General features: G+C 38.1%; 1 protein-coding gene across 2 annotated transcripts in view; it reads right to left on the bottom strand.

Moving 5' to 3' along the window:
- Positions 1–499: 499 nt before the first annotated feature.
- The window catches only part of nrp2a (neuropilin 2a), a 75884-nt gene continuing 54465 nt past the window's right edge, over positions 500–21918 (bottom strand). The window contains exons 12-17 of one of the 2 annotated variants that reach the window (XM_081361653.1): positions 21575–21736; positions 16187–16446; positions 14296–14389; positions 12309–12341; positions 4609–4668; positions 500–2758 (exon numbers count right to left, since the gene is read on the bottom strand). In XM_081361653.1, coding sequence (XP_081217779.1) covers positions 2454–2758; positions 4609–4668; positions 12309–12341; positions 14296–14389; positions 16187–16446; positions 21575–21736 — 914 coding nt within the window. In that variant the 3' untranslated portion in view covers positions 500–2453. Of the gene's footprint in view, positions 2759–4608; positions 4669–5251; positions 8904–12308; positions 12342–14295; positions 14390–16186; positions 16447–21574; positions 21737–21918 lie in introns of those variants that run through there. The other variant, XM_081361654.1, reaches the window with a different exon arrangement.

Genomic DNA, 21918 nt, shown 5'->3' on the forward strand with positions numbered 1-21918 from the left:
CAGAGAGGAAGCTGAGAAATAGTTAAATGGATGCAACTGGGTGGTTGGATGAGGTGGAGGGATGAAGGGAACTTTAGGGGGTGGAACAGCAAGGCACTTCAAAGCTTTGATGTTGTGAGCCCCTAAATGAAGGCGACTGAAGGTCCGTGCTAATGGGAGCCCATGGGGAGATGAGAGAAACTGTGGCAGACATAGCTGGAAAGAGAGAATGAGTGAGGGAGTTTGTGTGTATTTGGGATTTAATGTGTTGATGATGTTTATTGGAGTCAAAGGTTCTATTGGTGAACTTCTTTTGTTGTCACTGAAGGTATGTTATGGTCTGGTATTTGTAGCATCGACTGCATGTCTGTGAGTGTGTTGAGCAGTGTCTCTTCTAATCATTTAACAATCCCATTATCCCTTGCTCTTGTAACCTAGAAACTAAAGACGCACTGTAAAACACCAAACTTAGTCATCTTGGAATGTCCCTCTTGGAGTATTCAACAGCACATCAACCCACTATGTTAACCATCCTTTATTAAATAATCATAATAACAATAATCATCATCATAAAAAGCACAATTTCTGTACAAAGTGTCCAAAGAGAGACTGGAATTATACCCAGTGCTGTGATTCTCAAGTATTTCGAGTGTTTAAGACAGACAAAAGCTCCAAAGCAGTCTTTTTCAGGTCCAGAGCCGAGGCTGGAACAGACTAGCTCCAAGGCACTTGCAAAAGTCCAGGGGTCCAGTAGCAAGAGTCTTCGAGAAGATAAGGAGTACATGGATCAAGCAGGGTTCAGTAGAAACATCTAGGCTCGCCTATCAGTGTCTCAAAACTCCATATCCCAGACTCTCATAACGTGTCTTATTCTGCAGAGGTGTAATGTGCTTTGGGTGCATTTACTTTCACCAACTCCAACAATTAGTTTTAGAGGGTGAAGAATCCCATCTGAGCAAGTAGGTAAAGATTTACGACATCTGTGTTCCACCTTTTCCCAGTCTTTGAAAACCACAGGGGAGCAGATTTACAACCAAACCTGTCTCCTGTTAACATAAAGCCTTAGCATGGAAACATAAAACAGAGTAAAAGAGGGATAAAATTCAATTGAGAATGAAACAAAGGAAAGTGCTGTATGATGTACATTTTTAGTACGTATTGGTGTTCCTCAAGGCTCTGTGTTAGGTCCTAACCGGTCTGAGAATAACCTAAAAGAATAACTGCTTAATAATTATTTAGCTTAATTCATGTTTTTCACCACTGACAGGCTTTGTAAGACTCATCTTGGCCACTCAAAAAGGATTTGAAAAAAATATATTAAATATTTATGTATACACTTTTTTTTTTTTGCTTCAAATTGATCCAAATCTAAACTACTTTAACTCTATTTAAATGTGTAAAAAATATCTGTTTGACCCAAGAGCCAAGATATACTGTACATGACTGGCACAGCAAACCAGTGTAGATTTTAGTCTATTTTTGAAAATGAACTTTTCTTTTACAAACTACAAACAGTGGACCTGAACATCTCTGAGCCAATAACTGTAGCATTCTTGAAGGCCAAGAGTAAAAATGAGAGAAATTGTATTTCAAACCCATCCCTTAAGTGTCTGCCTTTCAACCATTGTTTCACATTATTTAATGCCTGTTTGCTAGCTCAAAGCTCACACATTAGCTTGGCAGTCTTTGTCTCCCAGTTACAGCAATCCATAGGTTGCACTGACAAAATCCTTAGTCGTTTCAAACAAGTGTGGTGACTTTTTTTCCAGAACACAATTCACCAAACACACAGTGCCTAAAACTAAATCTACCAACCATTCGCTCCTTAATCTGTCTTACTTTTCCATTTCCAAACTGTCAGATTGACAAGAGAAACAAAATGGTGGGCCGAAAGCAATGGGTTGTAAACACACAATAATGATGACTTATAATCACCCTGGGCTACTGAACTTCTCTGTACGAAAAAAAACAAACAATAAAGCAACATTAAACCAATCCATCAAAGCCTTTAAAAACAATGCACCACATCCTAGGCCACAGAATTTACTTTTGGGAATGATGGAGGACAGAAGTTTGTGGCTTGAAAGTCCAGCCTCAGGTCTCCCATTTTAAAAACTAGACCTCTTAGAAATCTAAGCTGATATACTCTCATCTTTTTGGAATAGCAGAACATTGATATGTATCAACATTTATTTTGAGGCTGAGCCATGGAAAGGGTATCACTCTTGTGGCACCAAATGCTCTATTTTTTATGTAATCCAGTGAAAGACGAAGAAGTCCTTGGCAGCAGGGTTAGAGCTGAGTAAGCACTGCTTGGAAAATAAGCTCCAGGAGAAGTTCAGTCTAGGAGCTCTCCAGCTGAGATGGACATGCATTCCAGGAATACTAAGAGATGAGGCTCGTCTCTTCAAAGAGTCAAATTGGGTTACTTTGAGGTCATTTTAGGATACTTGATATCTCCCCATCTGTTCTCCTCAAGCCTCAGAGCAGCAGCGCTGTTGGTTGAGCTTCACTTTGTGCTTAATCCCGTCGTACAGCTCAAAGTTGTAGTTCTCCAAGGTGGTGGACGAGCGCGATGTCAAGCCGCCATACGAGCAGGTGCAGTAAAGGAGGAGACCGGCGCACACGGCACCTAGGAGAACGCCCAGAGAGCTCATGACGATGATGGTCAGGAGAATGGGGTCCAGGGAGTACAGCCATGCGTTGTCCTTATCCACCACACGTGTCACGGGAGGCTCTGATGGCGTTTCGGCTGTGCTCCACTCTGGAAACTGGAAACCTACAACAACACATTGAGAGGATGTTTATAACAAAATCATGCACATAAACTTTTGTTTCTGAACATGATACCATGGTTATACGATGGTTTACGTTAAAGGAGTGTCATCTCCCCCTAAAAATAGTGATGATATCAGATGGTACCCTTACAAAAAAGAAGTCAAATTCATGTACCATGGTTTTTATATGGTAAACCGTGGTATTTTCAAGAATACCATGGTACTACCATAGCACATATCCAAAATATCACAGTAGTACCATGTCCGAAAACCACTTTTGTAAGTAAAAAAGTACCAAGGCATTACCATGTTCTTTAAAAGAGTTTCATCTCCCCCTAAAAATATAGGCTGTCAAGTTGTACACTGTCATAGTACCATGGTAAAGAAATGGCATAAGATGGTAAAACCATGGAACTCAAATTTATATATGATTTTTTTTGTTGCAAAACATGATACTTTCAATTATACCACAGAACTAGCATGGCATATGTTTAAAATACCAAATGGTATTACCATGCTTTTGTGGTAGTACTACAGTATTCTTTGAACTATTTGAGTAAATACCATGGTACTCCAAAGTACTTCAAATCATACCATGGTATTGCATATACCTTGGTAAATCAATATAGAAATCAGTGGTATTACATGTATAGCATGTATTTGTAGGCATGTTTTGTTCAACATTGCAGCCTTTGGAGGCTAAACAGAAGTTTGTGCTTGTTTTCCTGCATATTATCCTATGGTGGATGACACATACAGTATAACAAACTAATGGTCTGGTCTGAGGGGGAACGGTGTCGGCATGGCTGTTTTCAGCTGACAAAACTAAGCCGTAAACTCTTTTGTGGCACCCTGCGCTTGCTAGCGGTTGCATTCGGCTTAATTAGGCTGCTTTTGACAGCGAGCCGATGCCAAAACTCACACCAGCTGAGCTGCTTTTGCACATTGACTGATATCTGTTGCATTTTGTTAAAGCAAATTTCCCTTTGCCCTTTTAGTTCCAACAAATGGGTTCCGAGGTGACTGACAGCTTGTGTAGACCGTAAGCTAAACACAGACTTCATTACGTTGTATTAGAGTAGAAGGGAAAATGAGAAAAAGATGGAATCCATCGATAAAGGAAGTCAGGGAGAGTGAAAGAAAGACAGACGGAGGGGGTTGACACTCTGTAAGGATGAACAGATTTCGGTTGGGTAATTAACTCATCCTTGTCTTTTTATTTATTTATTTAAGAGCCAAAACAAAGACATCTTTATGAGTTAGATGGATTCCAACTGTGCGATAGCAGGAAGAAGGAGGGCGGAAAGTCTGATAACCAGAGACGCTTTTTGTTTTTGTGCAGAAATGCGGGGTGAGGGTGATATGAGTGTGAACAAACACGTACATACCCACACAAACATGTCAGCTCTACCCATACAAACATATGCACAAAATTGCTGTGGACTTCCACAGTGTGTGCCGAAAAATGACGGAATAGGAAGTGGCTTTAAAAATCCAATTAACTACATAATGTGATGTATAAAAAAAAAAAAAAAAAGGATTTCGAAGAGGAAAAAAAGATTGAGAATTGATACAAATATTTTTTAAAATATTCAAAATAACACATACTGACAGATCATTCACAATAAGACCACAAAAACATGCATTATTGAAATAGTAAATTTGATATCATCTTCACTTTAAATGTGTCCAAACCATCTGTATTTGTTTTGGCTTTATAATCTTAAAACCTTGAGAGAAAAAAACCCCAATAGATTCTGATCACTTCTGGTTCCTGCGCTTTGAAACCTGTTTAAAATATATAGCCTGCCAGGAAGCAGTAAATTGTAATGTATGTATCGTGGGAACTAACCTGCATTTATGTGGTCCTTCCCATTAAAGAGACGCCCATTTCCAACCGTTGGCTTTTTAACTGTGGATAGAAGCGAAGACACTGTATTGAAATATACAAAATGATATAATGTGTTTTGTGCTCAAAGGAATATTATTTATAATTAATTTGCAAACTAGCTATCATTGTTGGGCCAGAAACATACTCTATGCAAGTATGCAGACGCTAACTCATTGCACAACTCATGCACATGTTGCGCACTACATACTTGGCGTGCATTCTTCAAATATCTGTGCCAGACATAATAATAACAACAACATTTGATTATTCAGAATTCAGATTTACAGTAACTGACTTCAACAAACCTGCTAATTTACTTACTAATTTACACAATTCACGTTCGCTTTCACAAACTTGCGCACTAGAGTCTTGAGTCTTGGATTGACGGAGTATATTTTGAGACTTGAGGCAAAGCAATAAATTATTAAAGGTACGAAAGATTTGTAGCATAATTACAGAGTCCAGAAAATAACATCATGTGACCTACATAATTACTAATTGAAGCACACCACCAGCATTTTCACATTAAGGGGACACACAAATATAGCAGCAAAAGTAGGCCAATGTCTGTTACTGCACTGATATAAATGGATATAAAAAGAAGTGACGATTAGAAAAATAAGATTTTATTGTCACATTTTAAAAGCAGGTTTTCAAGACACAAATCCATCAAGCAAAAATATTTTGTTCACATTCGCATTTTTAAACAATTTACTAATTTCAAAGTTGAGGTATAGGCTGACCACAGTTAGAAGGTACTTTCATAAAGCAAAGTGCATTATCATCATCATCCTCATCCTTAAATTCATAATCTGTATCAGAAGCATCACCACCACCACCTAAGTAAGCTTTGCGGTGCAATAAAAGGCCCATAACTTTCAAATGGCTTTATGGATCAGCGTTGCTTTGTTCCAAAAATGTCCCAGTCGGAGCCTGCTGTGTCTAAAAGCAAAGAAATCAATGTGAGAGCTCGCACTCCACGGATGTGAAGGCGGTAGCCCGACTGGATCCATTGTGAGCGATCTATTCTACCCAACTCCCCACGTCCGAGGAGGAGAACGCTGTTGGACTGCTCGACAACCCCTGAGATGCTCGTGTCTAAAAGTAGAGTGAGTCATTCGAACCCGAGGAGACATTTGCAGGGGTGCGAGCATCAACCGCAATCCTCCGCTTTTTGAGAAAGACTGTTTTGCTTAATTAGAAGCTTCTCGGTTCAGTATACGTGATGCATTTAAGAGCCAGAGAAGAATGGCTGTTTGGCATGACGCCTCGCTGGGCGGCATGTGGACGGTGTTCTCAAGAGAACGCTCGCACTCATTAATGTGGTTTCCCGAATCGACGAGAGGCACAGGGCGGGGGCCGGAAGGCCTATAGCAGCTTTAATAAATGCTATCTGGTCCATTAACTAATTAAAAAATATTAAGAGTGAAGAAAGAAGTTGGGGACGCAGTTTAGGGAAGAAAAGAGCGATAAAGTGGCTGCTTTAAAAGCACATTGCTTGACGGTGCCAAAACATCTCTTACCACCTCACGAAATGGCATTAAAAAGGCCCTGAGGAGCATGGAGGATTTATCTTTTTATTTCCATTTTGAACAGCTCTATATGTCCTATGCTGAAATACTTTGACCCCTGATATTAGATCTGCTGAATGTTCTTAAAGGTATAGTTCACATGAAAATGAAAATTCTGTCATCATTCACTCACCCTCATGTCGTTCCAAACGTTTATGACTTTCTTTCAAATGTGAAAGACAAAAGTAGATGAAAAATGTCAACACTGTGTTTCTCAATAAAATAAAAGCGCAAAAGGGGATGAACGCTGTCAAAAAATAACAAAAAATTCTGATAATGACATTGGAAAACCATTGTCGTTTGCTGTTATTGTTGTCAAACTTGTATAGCAAATAATTGCATTATTTTTGCTCATGTAAAGCCATCGTATGGCTTCAGAAGACTTCTAGTTATACAAACTACTTTTATGATTATATGCCGAGTTTTTTGTGTGTGTAATTTTCACATAAAAGAGCAGCGTGAATGTTTTCAATGTTGTGTTTCACAGAAAAAAAGAAGCTCATAAGTCTGAAATAACATGACAGTGACTTTTCATTTTGGGGTGACCTATTCCTTTAAAAAAAATATTACATAGTTTGTAATATGGTAATACCATGGAGTACCATTTCAATACTATGGCAAATACACATGGTAATCAAATGGTACGTCCACAGTTTGTTTGTGATGCTCACCAGAACTGATTCATTTAACCTATAAAACTGAATGACAACTCAATTCAATAAGTGATTCAACATGGCTATGAAAAAGCACATGGCAGTCTTGGACACCATTCACTGCTAATCATTCTTGAAGCTTCATGATGCTTCAGTGAACCAAAATTGCTACCAGGTGTTGATATCTGCACAAAGTTTTCTCCCACCCCAGCGCTCAGTGCTTCCTCATCGCATGGAAACGGAGAAAGGAAACAGCTGTCTTTGTTTATGGGACTTGTTTTTGGAGCCTCCACACCAGCAAGCATTTGCTCAGAATAACACACGCCAACGCAGTTTTGAGGGATCTTTTGGGAAAAATGTGAGAAATGTGAGATACAAAGGAATAACCTAGATACTGCCACAGAGAACACAGAAATGAACACAAAACATGAAGACTCCCTTACACAATCCCCCTTCTCTTAACTCAAAGGTGGCGCCATCAATTCATTTAAGTTTAGCACATCTTTGATATGAAACCATGCCTAATGAAATGTTTAAAGTCAACATGAAAGAGCGTCCACAATCCGTTTTACTTCTATAATGATGCATTTCCAATTAAAATGAGAAAAACTGTAAGACGGGAAGAAATTTTATTCATCAAGAATTGATTGGAAAAGGCCTTCAGTGGATTGTGGAGCAGAACCTACTTTTTTAAATCAACCATTGTTTAAAGCAGTCTTTATTACGTTATTGAAAATCGGCATTAATCTACTGTGTTAAATATTGACAAGGTTTTAGAAAGGCTGCATTACCTACAACAGCAGCCTAAAACAGGTTACCAATAAGGTTTACCAATAATTGGCACAATCTAAGCAACGTCAGAGGAAAAGGAAACTCATTACACAAACATTTTTCTTGTTGAAATAATGCGCACTGCTCAATCACTCACAATAAGACCAAGAACATGGATTAAGAAACTCAGTTTTGATTTCATGTTGACTTTAAAGGCAATGTTCATCATGACAGCTTAGGTGGGCTCTCCATTTTTTTAGTCTTAACTCAAGTTGTTTACATGCAGAAACCTTTTATGCAATACTTCACCTTCCCTTATTACGAATTAAATCATGCTTGCGTTGTATTCAAAAAGTGCTAAGAAGCACATTCTCAGTATTGGAGCTCCCTCCTGTATGCTTTAATTTATCTGAACGCTTTGTGTTCTCTCTTTCACCAAAGGTCTGCTCCCTTGTTCTGCTTTAATAAGGTAAAGAGGTGCTCGTGATCAATCTCAGGGACTAGTCAAAGTGCAAACATTGTGTCAGACGGCATGTCCACAACAGCTCTTAACTCCCCAATGTTCTGACCACATTGATTTAACATAAGTACAGCACACTGGATCAAAGTCAGTCCAGGATCAGTGATTAAGGTCTTTGGATAACACGTCCTCTTGGCTCGGCATCCATCATGAGGCTGGATACAGATTCACTCCTGGAGAAGGTCCCTCCAGATGAGCATGAGCTGGCTAGATGTGGTAAACAAGCTGATCACACCAGTAAGACAGGGTCGTTAGTATCCAAGGAAGAAAAGAACACGAAGAGAATGAGGAAACAGAAAAATCAAAGTGTTGGGTTCATCTGGATGCATCCGAATCCGAGCATCTGGGAGCGTTCTCCTCCAACTCTCCAGTCCGAGATCTGCTTCATCAAGGACTTCCCTCATGAAGTCAGCATTTGCAGGCAAACCTCTAAACCTTTAGTCCAGGTCTCTCACCAGTAGGAATTCCCATCGCCCTTCTCAACCCATACAGTCAATTTGGGTGTCACCCCAGACCTGTGCACGCCGCCGTTTGGGTGATGTACACTGTGGGGGCTGTAGTAGGCCATTGTGGGTTGATTCCTCCTGGCCGTAAGATGGCGACAGCTAACGGCCATGACAATGACAATAATCAGGAACAAGATGGCTCCTCCACCAGCCATTATGTAATACCAGTTGGGCAAAACGGGCGGTACTGACAGCGTATCTATTGTTGGCTCACTCTTGCCAGGTAGGGCTCCCCCTGGTGGAGAGATATACAAACTGTGAAACACGCCACACTACTGCTAGGTTCAAATGCAAACACACTACTGAAAGATGCTGTATTGACTGTTTTGGCATACGATCGTGTAGGGTAGAAGCTTCATGCTCCATGTTTCACTGTTCGAAATCAACATGAAATGATCGCTTTCCAGTAGAGGAACAGTTATTGAGGGATCTAAGTTGGGTTGCATAGCACCGTGGACAGTGAAACAATGGGTGTGAATGCAGTGCTGTTATGTAACGTGCTTTCAAATAGGCACCTGAGTCAGAGTCCAAGCATGTTGCAAATAAAGACCGCCAGGCTCTAGTCCTGGGGAGTGGGGATGCCATACTTTAAATCATATTTTTTGCATGCTGGATTTGGGACAAGCGGCTCTCCGGGACTACTCAAAGGGCAGATACTGCTGGTAGTTCTCTAAACCGTTATGTCTTAGGGATACATTGGGGCTGCATTCAAACAAGAGGCTGTTTTGCCAAGCAGAGGCTCATGCATTCTGTTCTCCCTCAGTTCGTCTTCTGGTTATTGCAGAACGCTGACAGATATAGCAGGAGTTTGTAATAGGGCTGGGCATTGCTAACTTCGTCAATATATTGTGATGCATCACTATATCATAACTGGACTCGATGTGACCGCATACAAGACTGATTCTGTGGAATCAGTTATAATCTTTTTGATTTTGCTCCAATTTTGTTTCAAATTATTATAATGACATGCATTTATGTTTCTAACCATTAAACTTGAGTCAATCACACACAAAAAAAAGAAATTCTGGCATTTCAATTAAAATTTTATGTTAGTAGGCTGAACATGTGAACCTGCAACTTTGACACCACTTTGATATTTTCAATTTTAGTAGGTAAAAATTATTTATTTGATGAAATTTGATTATCAATTATTGAACTACTGAAATTATATGAATGCACACACACACACACAAATAAATAAATAAATAAATAAATAAATAAATAAAGAGTGAAATAAATTAATAAAAAAAACTTTAGTTAATAAACTAAAAAAGTTACAATATCATGAGAAAATTATTAATAATTGCTAGATGTATGAATTCATCTACACATCCAACCATTTAACCATCTAGTGTAAAACTCGAGGAATTGCAATAATTTTCACACAAACCACAATGCTACTGAATACTCAACTCCTCTAAAAAGCAGAATTTAAAGCTGACGTGAAATGCCGCATGTTGAGTTTAAATTTAAAAAAGCTTTGACCAATTTCTGACGCTGAAAATAAAAACAACCGTACATCTTGACGAAAGAAACCAAAATAGCACAACATTATGATCACACAACAAGTGGAAGCAGAGGGTCTTGTCAGCTCTGCTTTGTCTATCTCATGGATTAGTAAGCACAGTGTGAGATGCGAACATTTGAGAAAAAAAAAAACGTTCTCCAGGGACTCCGAGACATTCCCTGAGTCTCTGATGCAATGCTGCCATCTGAGCAGAACCCAGCACAGGCAGACATCTTGTTATGCTATATTCAGCCACGGAGCATGACTGAGACACTCATTAGGGAGAGCGACTTGGCTGCCTGTGTCTTTTATTGACACTCATTTCACAAAAGGAAGTGGAGGTGCTAATATGCTGGTAGCTTGTTTAGGTATTCTTGCCAATGCAAGGATTTTTAAAACCAAAAATAAAAACGAAATAGAGCTCCAAATATAAAAACCATCAAACTGTCCACTGTTGGACTGCAGTCATTTGAAGAAGAAAAATTCCTGTCTATATGTCCGTATTCACTGACAGATACTGGGATCCCACACCTTTCCAACAATTCCCATGACTTTTCTAGTCGTTTGTGATTACGGATGAGGATCTTTCATTTGAAAAATCATTCGACTGATGATTTGATTTTCTATGTCAGGTACTAATTTAAGGGATAGTTCCAGTAGCACCTCACTGCAGTACACGAGATCCAGGGGACGGAGTTGGATCCAGATCTTAAGGGGTGGAGATTGGTAGGTTTAGGGGTGGGTTTAGGGATCAGGGGGTGGAGATGGGTAGGTTTAGGTATATGTAAGGTGGGAGGAGTTGGATCTGGATCCAACTCCTCCCCCTGGATTTCGTGTTCTGCAGTGAGGACCATCTTGTTAGTTAACCTAAAAATTAAAATGTTGTCATTATTTTGTTTTCACCAAACCTGTATGAGTTTCTTTCTTGTGTTGAACACAAACGATGATATTTTAAAGAATGATGATCACCAGACAGTCGACAGTAGCCATTTACTTCCTATACTATGGAAGTCAGTGGCTACCATCAACTGTGAGGGTGAGTGACAAAATGTTCATGTTTGGGTGAACTATCCCTTTAATGCGCTCCAGATAAATGATTAAGCACAGTAGCAAAAAATATTACAGCATGCAGGTGATTGTGACTATGATATTGCTTTTATTCAACAGTTCTATAAAGCGTTATTTTTAACTGTCCATGTACAATTGTGTGCAGGTATTTTGCTCTGCTTATGAAAAAAGGTCTAAATGAAGTCAACGCAGGATCAACCATTCTAAAACAAATCTAGATAAATAATTGAAATCTGCACTTTAGAGTTCAAACGTCTCCAATAAAACACAAATGCACATGCATTCACTAAGATTTAAACAGACCACATTTAAGAGCACCTCGCATCCCATAAGAAAAGGTTTTCGTTAGTGACATTTGGCATCCAATGAGTCTCAAAGGAAGTTGCCCTTTCTTTATTTCCTACAGACTTTGAATATAGTATCAATTTCTTTAAAAGTGATTAAACCATGAAATGTTTCCCAGGTTTTTCGTTAACTGTAAAATTGCACAAGTGTTAGTATAGCTGCTGAACAGGCTGAGGGGAGAAAGATGGTTCCAAAATAGACTGACAGGATTTGGAATGATACGAATAGGCCATGTACTGAGTCAATGGCATCAAACGTTACAATTTTGGCACAACCTGAATGAGATTTGAGAGCTATGACAGAGGGGACAATGTTCGGCGAATAATGACTGAAATATTTAATGCAAGAAAGTAGGTTTTGAAACGACATGAGGGTAAAATTTCAATGATTTCTGGGGAATTTATCCTTGAATGTCAAATCGTGTCACACTGTGGCTCAACGGGTCTCTGCCATGAGCCTCAAGGGCGCAGCAGCCTGACAGTCCACGTTTGGACATCTTTCCCAATTGGGATCTTAACAGGTAATAAAAAAAATATGTCAGAAACGGATTGGTCACCTCAAATAACCGACCCAACCCCAGGTTCCTCAACTCACTGCATAAATACCACATGCTAGGAAGTAAAACAAACCCTATATCTTTCCTGTTAACAATAACTGCTGAGCAGGGCAGAGAGCAGGAAGTGCAAACATTCACACCCGAGGCAGAGAGTTTAAACTCACCGGTCATGTCCGGAGGGAACACGGGAAAAGGCTCTGGATGAGGGAGAGAAGGATGGGGAGAGACAGAGAAAGAGACAAAGACAAACAGAGTAAAATGTTAATATGTAATGTAAGGTTAACGGCGGGGTACATCCCTGCCTTACTGTATCAGAGGCTGATGACTCTGAAAACATGCACTGAACTTCATAAAATGGTGAATAACCCACATCTGAGGCCACAGAGGAAATCAAATGAGGACACAAAGGACATCAAAAGACTTTTCAGGAAATATTTCATCCTCAAATCAAAAGAAATATACAGTACCATGACGGTTTTGTGGATTGCGGCATTATTTTCATGATAATTCAGCGTATTAATTTCATTACTTTAATGTGTCCAGATGTTTACTTTTGTGTTTTCAAAAATTGTATTATTCTCGATTAATAATAATACTTTCTATCATATTATTATTACCATCATTATCTATTCTTTATTATTCCCAATTGCCGTATTCTCTATGTATTATTATTCCCATTATGCTAAATTAATAATAATACTAAATTACTATGATAAAAAAATATAATACATTGTTGTTGTTATTTTTTTTATTGAAACCTAAATATTAAACAAAAACAAATACTACTATGTATACTGTCAATTATTGACTTTTCCCCCAAAAATCATATCTATATTACCAACCATTCTAGTAACTGGTCACCAAGTTTTACACCACTCTTAATCACCCTTTTTCCTTCACTAGATCATTTAAATAGTCCTGCTGTGTTGGTAATGAATCTTTAAAAGCACAAATATTCCATGAGGTCATGAAAATAATGCAAATATGCCAAAAAATCTTCACAGTCCTTGATTTTTGGGATGAAATATGACCTGGACATGTTCTTGATGGATATTCACACAGGTGCTGAATTCAAATGCTTTTCCTTAAAAGCATTTTTTCTTCAGCTAAATTCTCTGTCCCATCCTCATACAGTGATCAGATAAGGCATTTTGATTCTCAATTTGTTGGCAGAGGAGCGTGTTTTCAAGTTTTAAGTTGTTTTCATGTTGTGAAGGTTTTGTTTTGAAGAGCGAACGCGGAGAAACAGAGGACATTGCTTGAATTCTTGAGATGAAAACAATTAGAAAAAGACAAGGAACTATCGTGAGGGCCAGTGGCTCGGGGATCTCTTTTTGGCGTGAACGGCAAGTCCAACTGGACGGGTCGATAAGAATTCTCCCAGCATGCCTTGGGAAGAATCGCAACAGGCGCATGGTGAAACACGAGCTCTGGAGGCTTCCAATTTTTGGATTCGAAATAAACCACCAAGTCCCGCAGCCTCAGAGCGAGCCAAGCGGCAACGCTGCGAGCCAAAAATGACTAAATCAAGAGTTTCTAGTTATGGACCAGGAATCGGGAGTAGCGACGAGCACATGGTCACATTCTGATATCCTTAAGACCATAAACCACAAAGCTTCTGTGCAAGATCCGTCCTCAAAAAGCTCTGGCTATCAACTAATTCCGTTGAAAAGCTCTGTTTACAAACATGGAAGGAGAAGCGCAAAGGAAATAATGAAACAAAGATTAGCATCGGAGCCCAGGGGCATTTGTGGCCTAGATTTGATTCTACATTTTGCTTTTGATGGCAAACAATGAAGCGCACTATTTTTTTTTGTGTGTCCTCTTTTCATGTTAATAAATTCTATTTTGAGAAGCTCTTTGAGATAGTGGCTGTGATGGCTAGGTTTGAACACATTAAAAGGAGAGGTTTATGGAGTGAGTGTCTTCAGAATCTGAACGAATTATGGTGAAAATGGTGGAACTGGAATATGTGCCATCTGTAATGAAGAGATAAAGGTGACTTCACAGGAAACCAGAAAGAGCGTGGCAGGGAGAAACATCTGGTAGAGATAATGCACGCCGTTGGCTTAAGTTGCCGCTATAAATGACAACAAAAGGATAAAGGATAAAACTAATGATGGAAGAAAAAAATGAAAGGTGCAGACTTACGGGTACACTCCTCCAGCGGTGTGTTCACACTCATGTGGATATTATCAATCCAAATGTGGCCTTTGGCACCCTCAAAAAATCCTTCGATTACCACCTGTGTGATGAAATACGAGCATATAGAAAACAGAAAATGTCACCATGATTTCTGTCAGGCTACCAAGACTAAACAAACAACGTCTAATCTTCAAACAAGTAATCACTTGGGCAATAGATTTAAAGGGATACTCCACTTTTTTTGGAAATAGGCTCATTTTACAACTCCCCAAGAGTTAAACAGTTGAGTTTTACCGTTTTCGAATCCATTCAGCCGATCTCTGGGTCTGGCAGTACCACTTTTAGCATAGCTTAGCATACATCATTGAAGTGGACAAGACCATTAGCATCTCTCTCAAAAAAATGACCAAAGAGTTTCGATATTTTTCCTATTTAAAACTGAAAATAGTCCCCAGCTGGACTCATTGGTTACCGAGCTGGGGACTATTTTCAGGCGCTGCGTCATATCATTACGCCTGTTGCACTCATGGTACGGCAGTAAAGTTTCTTGATTATTACGCAGGAATGAGAGTATAGTTCCTAGCCATATCAGCCTAGAAAATCGCAACTTTACATTTTCCGTCGGTCTTAGTGCACGATGTAACTACAGAAGAGTCAAGTTTTAAATAGGAAAAATATCGAAACTCTTTGGTCATTTTTTTGAGAGAGATGCAAATGGTCTCGTCCGATTCAATGATCTATGCTAAGCTATGCTAAAAGTGGTACCGCCAGAACCGGAGATCGGCTGAATGGATTCAAAAACGGTAAAACTCAACTGTTTAACTCTGGGGGAGTTGTAAAATGAGCCTATTTCCTAAGTAATAAGTAATTAATCATGTTTTGGGGTGAATTTCACTAAAATATTACCTTTTACCCCACAATCAAAAGAAAGAAAATAAGAAATTATGTTTTGGGACCGTGAATTTTTGCATTGTGACATTACTTTATTATCCTTTTTAATTGTTTGAATTTCTATTATAATCCCATGTGATTTGTATTATAGTACAAAAAATTATACTGTCATAAATTCCTTTATGTTAAGTACAAAGTAGTACAACAAATATGACTATGATGTATGAATACTCCACAATTTAATTAATTTATCTTTAAATAGGCTTAAAACAAAAAGACTTTTGGGTTAATAAATAAAAATACACCTTTCTTTTGGTGAAATGTGTGAGAGTCTTCAATTAAATCTCAAATTTTGAACACCACCATTATAATAATTATTTTGTTTTCTCAAGACCAAAACCAGATTTTCTTTGTTAAATCAACAGAAGTTATACGTTTGTTTACAATAAAGAAAACCAGACTGCCTTGAGAAAACAAGACAAAATTTAACAATACTGCTTTTAAACATCATTAATCTAATATTTTTGCATGCTAACTTGACAGCCCTAATTTTACAGCCTAAATGTCCTTTTTGAAAAGATTGACCAAATACAAAGTTCTGTCATGAAACTCTAGATGGTCCTTAAATCAATTTGTTAGCGATCACATAATTATCTACAAGGTGCAGCTGATTGGTTGCTGTGGCATCAGCAGCCAATGAGCTATCTGCTCAATATTCAAATACTTGGCATTGTTTGCCTTTAGCAGTCTGCAGTGCCCTCCAGAAACCCTCCACCTTCCCCAGCTCCACCTGTATACATCTGCCACGGAGGTAGCAAGTCTCTATTCTTGCTCTGCAGAAGCAGCAAAGGCGTAGCAGATCTATTCCACCAAGACCAAATTAACTAACACTGCCATATCCATTAACAATGCTAATCTCTCCGAGAGTTGTAATGACAGAACTCTGTTTTCCAAACATCACAGTTTAAAAGATATTCAACTTTTTATCATGTCTAATTCTGCTTACCTGAAATTCATTTGGAGATCGAGGTATGATGGTCCGTCCTTCTTTCCAGATGGGCTCCTGGTCTCCACGGAGGGACCAGAGGAGGGTTTCCTCTTGGTGTTTGTTCTGCAGCAGGACCCTGAGTGTTGCCTGATCCTCCAGCTGATAGGAGAAGATCAGACAGACAGGTCCGGTGTCAGGATCCACACTGGGACTGAACAGTCTGGCTTTCTGGCCCTGGGTCTCTGGACTGGCCTCAATGTAAAGGTAGTTTCCCAAATCTATGAAAGAACAAACATAATAAAGTGTGTCATACAGTCTGTCCATGTCAGCATCAAAGACTTTTTAAACATGAAGACACTGCACTCGTGTTACTATGAATGAGAGAAAGTGCAATACGCAATATGCCGGAATTAGTCCCGCCTCCTAAATAAAAGAGCCAACCGGCGATTAGTAAAGTCATCACGTCACTACAGACCTTATTCAGAGCAGCGCCATGGACAGGTATGAAAGCGAGGCTGTGTTTTCAATGACATCCACTAGAGTTTTTTGTCCACTGAAATTTCTTGGAAAAATAGCCTATTTTTGCAGTGTTTCGTCAGCAGAACAATTAAATAACCCACTGAAGAGATGTATATCTATCCCTCACAGCCTCGCTTTCATTCACATTAAAAATCAAAGATGGCGCTGCTGTGAAAAAGATCTATAGAAACAGTCAATGTTCTGAGACACGCGCTTAGTACTGCCATTGCCTTCCAACCTGAAAAATAAGATTCTTTAACGCTATTTGAGCATAAGAAACTGCATTTATGATACAGTTGTTGTCAATTCAAATATATTCAAATATTAAATTTAATAGTAAGCTTGGTGAACAGCTTTGGAGAATTTGATGTTTCCCCATTCAAAGAGGATGCATGACTGACCGAGAGGCATTTCAAAGATGGCCGCCGAGTGAAATTACCTGTCTTAAAGGGTTTCATTTGACTGGTTTTTAACAAGTGACAGAACCTTGAAGCCTTTTGGTTAGTGGCATGTAATCTTGTTTATTCCCTACTGGGCAAGATGTCCTTTAAACACATGGCATTTTAACAGTCTGGATTATGTCACTTTGGGTCTAACCTATCAAACACTTCCTGAACCCAAACTGTGTTTTCGAGCAACATGATTCGCCTAAACATCACGCTGTGTGATTATACGGAAAGTCAAGTGTGTCGCTGTGGGAAAAGTCAAGCGCCTCGTCATTAGCATTAGTGTCTTTCGTGAGCGACGGTAGCCCACTGGGCTCTACTGTAGGCATTTTAGGTGACGGGAGGTGTCTGTTTGCTAAGCCGAGAGTGAAAGAGCGTTAAGTGGGAGCAAGGCATGACCCCTACGGTGAAGAAAGAGCGGCGAGACAGGTGCACACTCTTTTATCTCTCTATATATTCGTGAATAATCTTTCCAGACGTTTCAAGGTCAAAAGACAGCTCTTGTGGTGGCGGCCCCCATCTCTCTGAGTGATCCGATTGAACGAGGAGGAGACATGTGACCTATTGGAGTCTTAAACATTTTGAGAACTGTCAAAAAACGCCTATAACACCTTGCAGCTGTCGGCACGCCTTGTTAAGTCTTTCAGAGAGAGCATTTAAAATTTTCCAAGGCAATGAATTTAAAATAGGTTTAGGATAACAATCCCCTTAATATCACTGGGAATGCATATATGAGGAGATGTGAAGGGTGGAACAGCGAATATCTTTTATTGATGTGAAAAAAAAATCCCCTTTTTGATCATAAGTACTATATATAAGGGGAAATGAATAATGATCTCTTGAAAGAGGCTCTAAGTACATGGAAGTCTATGCAAAAATCCGCCTGGAAGGCAGGTGAAGGACTGGAATGCATGGTTGGAAATGCTGTTCTTCCACAAGAATCTGCGCCTCTGAAGTCAAATAAAGATACTCGGATTTAACACTTTGCCACACAACAGCTGAAAGAGACTGATATAAGGGGTTATTGAACTTCAAGAAAGGAGTTCTGGGAAATTGCAATGCTTCTTCCTTCTTTAATGTTTTGGAAATTAAATTAATGATTAAAACAGTATTGCTTAGCAATGTCTACACATATATTATATTATATTATACTACAGGGCCGTTGAATACTTGAATCTGATTGGCTGACGAACGTTCTAAGGTGTGCATTATTTTCAGGGAAACGCACAGCTAAAGTAGTTCCAGGTCTTGACCCATTACAGTTCTATATCACTTCGCGTAGTTAACGGCAATAACGGAAAATAGGATACAATTCATAACAAGAAAAAACATTTAGCCGCATACTGCTTGATCTGCAATTTTCAATGTCTAGCTTCACAATCAATGGAAACATGCAGTTTAATTTGAATAAGGTATGTAGTCCTATCTATAATCAATAGAAAATTAAACTGAATAGGCTAAATAAATGGATAGTCCTGCAGCACATATTATTATTGCAGATAATATAACAAATAAATAATTATTGATAGGCCTACTTGTTAAAAGGGCTTTGTGTTTCATTTATTTGGCTATAGTCTACTGTCATCTGTCAATAATAGAAAAAAAAAAGTGAATTCGAATTAATTAAAAGGAATTGAATTAATAAATAAATAATAATAATATTGACACACATGCTTTTCTGTCTCATTATTGCAACATCTCTCTCTCTAATAACTGCATTAATAACTGGGGACACACTTTAAGGCCGGTTATGAATGTAATTTGATGACTGATCATGCCCAAACGCGTGTTCAGCGCGTTCAGTCTGTGTTCAAAGTCGGTGTTTAAAATATGCTGCGATAAAAACAGCCAGAGAATGTGTCAGCCAGTCGTGTGTCCCCAGCTTTAGTCTGCTATCAGTGGCTCAAACCTCCGTTACTAACTCTAAAATGACGTTTTTGAATTAGCAACGGAGGCATTGGATTAGATGCGTAAGAAATTAGTCCTACATTCAAGAGCGTTTTAATGACAAAAACTTTACAAACGTCTTGAAATACATAATCTGAACAATGTTTCGAGGTGTGGTAACTGTAGTATAAGCGGAATAATTGACTTCAGGCCGTTGAATTATTAGAAAAATAATGCACACCCGAGGTGTAACGGACACTCCGCTTCGTGACCGCATTACCACCTCGGGTGTGCATTATTTTTCTAATAATTCAATTGCCTTTCGTCAATTATTCCTTACTTATATTATATTATATTATATTATATTATATTATATTATATTATGATAGTAATTTCTTTTTTTTTAATAAATTAATACTTTTATTCAGCAAGGATGCATTGCATTAATCAAAATCGATCAAAAGTAGAGTAAATTATGTTCTTTTGTCCACAAAAATATTAAGCAGCACAGCTGTTCTTAATATTGATAATAATAAGAAATGTTTCTTGAGCAGCAAATCAGCATATTATAATGATTTCTGAAGGATAGTGTGACACTGACGGCTGAAAATTCAGCTTTGCCATCACAGGAATTAATTACATTAATATATATTTTTTAATCTACTGTATTAAAATAGAAAACATTTGAACGGTGGTGTATAATTGAAAATATGTCAAATCAATAACATGAATGCAAACTTATGAAACTAATTGTTTCAGCTCTAAAATATGAGCCACATTTGAAGCTGTTGTAAAACAGCCAACATATGCAAACCAGTGACCTCACATCAAATGAATTCTATATTAATCTTTGGCAACCTTAGACAGCCTATAGTTAGGCGAAATAATTATTTATTGTTTACTCTTAATAATTAATGCAATTATTTAGTGAACATTTGTGTCCCCGTCATATTGCTGTTGCTGCCTTTTTATAAAAGCAATATGTCATTCGAGAAAGACCCAGCATTACAGTGATTTTACCATGTCAACACCTGACTCAAACATGGTGAAATCACTGTAACGCATGCCCTCGGGTGGCATATTTCTTTACTAAAGGCAACATGAAATGGTAACCCATTTTACTTCCATTAGCTGATGTATTCCAGAATGAAACCAAATACTGATGAAGAAAAGAAATAAAAAATGTGGAATGAAGCCAGATTTGAAAAAAAGGGAGGCTGAGACAAACGTCAAAAGCAAAGTTTTGCATTTCATCATTTCTTTCTTTCACAATCGTTCACAACAAGACCATAAAGGTGTATTAAGACAGTAAATATGGTCATTTTTGCTTTCTTTTTGACAAACATGTAGTAATCTGCTCTCAATCAAAAAGTGATTGTTTCAGCATTCCAAGATTATTTCTGTCTTCACTGTCATTCTTTGTTCCTGGTGTACGCTTCTAATTGCGATGTGTCATGGGATAGAAATAAAGGGAGTGTGACAGTTTTCGGGAGGGAGAAAGGAAGAGAGAAAGCATGCCGAGCATTTATCCTGTTTTCCTCTTCTAGATCCCATGCAAGTGTCTGACATGTGGAAAGCAGACCGCCGTGTACAGAGGGAATGAGGTCACAGGAGTTTACGAGCGCACATACTGGGGGATAGACAGGGAAAAGGCTGTTCTGGGAACAGTCCAAGTGCTTGTCTTTGGGGTGAGGCGTAAAAACGTTAACAGGAAACTGATTTGGAATCAGAATGAAGTCTTATTACACAGAAAAAGGGGCAAAATAGTCTGCTGAGCGAGTTTACACTGGCATCAATTTCTATGCGGATCCAGGCTGGTTTATGCTGGTTGGTACTGGTTTAGTGCAAGCCAAGATGTTCATTGCCTAGACTTTGCCAGCATGATCTGTTATAAAAAAGCTGGTTGAGCATGGCAGTAAAGCTTTTAAAAAATAGTTAAGAATCGTGAAGAAAATTTCAAAACAGTAAAATAAAGTTAATTAAAACTATGTATAATAAAATAAAAAAATATTATAAAAATGACATTAGAAAATATTATACAATTGAGATTTATAATTTATATATAATATATTTATATTTATTTAATTACTCATATATATATATATATATATATATATATATATGATTAATGTAAATGTAAAAGTAAATGTAAATTAATATTATTTTATATTATAAAATTATAATGTATTTTTAATATTTCAAATATATATATATATATATATATCAGTATAAATATTATAAAATCTTATATCTTAAAATATAATAAAGAAACAAAAATGATCAATTATAATTTATTTAAATATAATATATTTTTGTATAATGACGCTAAACTGTTAATTGTTAACTGTCCCATATTAAAATATAATGTAACTTAATGTAATGTAAAATAATATAATGTAAAAAAAAACCAAAAAAACAGTTTGTTGTGTAAATGTAATGCGTTTCCAAGCATAAAAACAGACAAGAGCCTACAGGCATGACAACCTCTCTATGAATGCAAATGTGTGTGTATTTGTGTACACAGTGTTTGTGAGTGTGCGTGTGTAATACTCACTGTTTGAGCCCATGGAGAGATCTTGACTTTGACCCAAGGCGGTGCTTTTGCTGGAGCTGTGTAGCGCCCAGCTGAGGTCAGAATCCGGGTCAAGGGTCCAACCACACAATCCTTGCTCAAAATCACACAGTCCTTTGTGAGATGGCAGGGCAGCACTCGTAACTGAAAAGAATACATCAATACATTCGCATTAATATTCATCAACCCTGGCAAAACATTGGACGGCTAAAGGCACTTTAAGCAAAACTGAGCTCTGACCTTTGACTTCAGCTGTTCAAAAATAAAGAAATGACAACAATTCTGCCAAACAATCCACTGAAAATCATGATAGTGTTACTTATGTT

This window comes from Scardinius erythrophthalmus, assembly GCF_964197995.2.
Source record: "Scardinius erythrophthalmus genome assembly, chromosome: 3".
In the NCBI taxonomy this organism is placed as follows: domain Eukaryota; kingdom Metazoa; phylum Chordata; class Actinopteri; order Cypriniformes; family Leuciscidae; genus Scardinius; species Scardinius erythrophthalmus.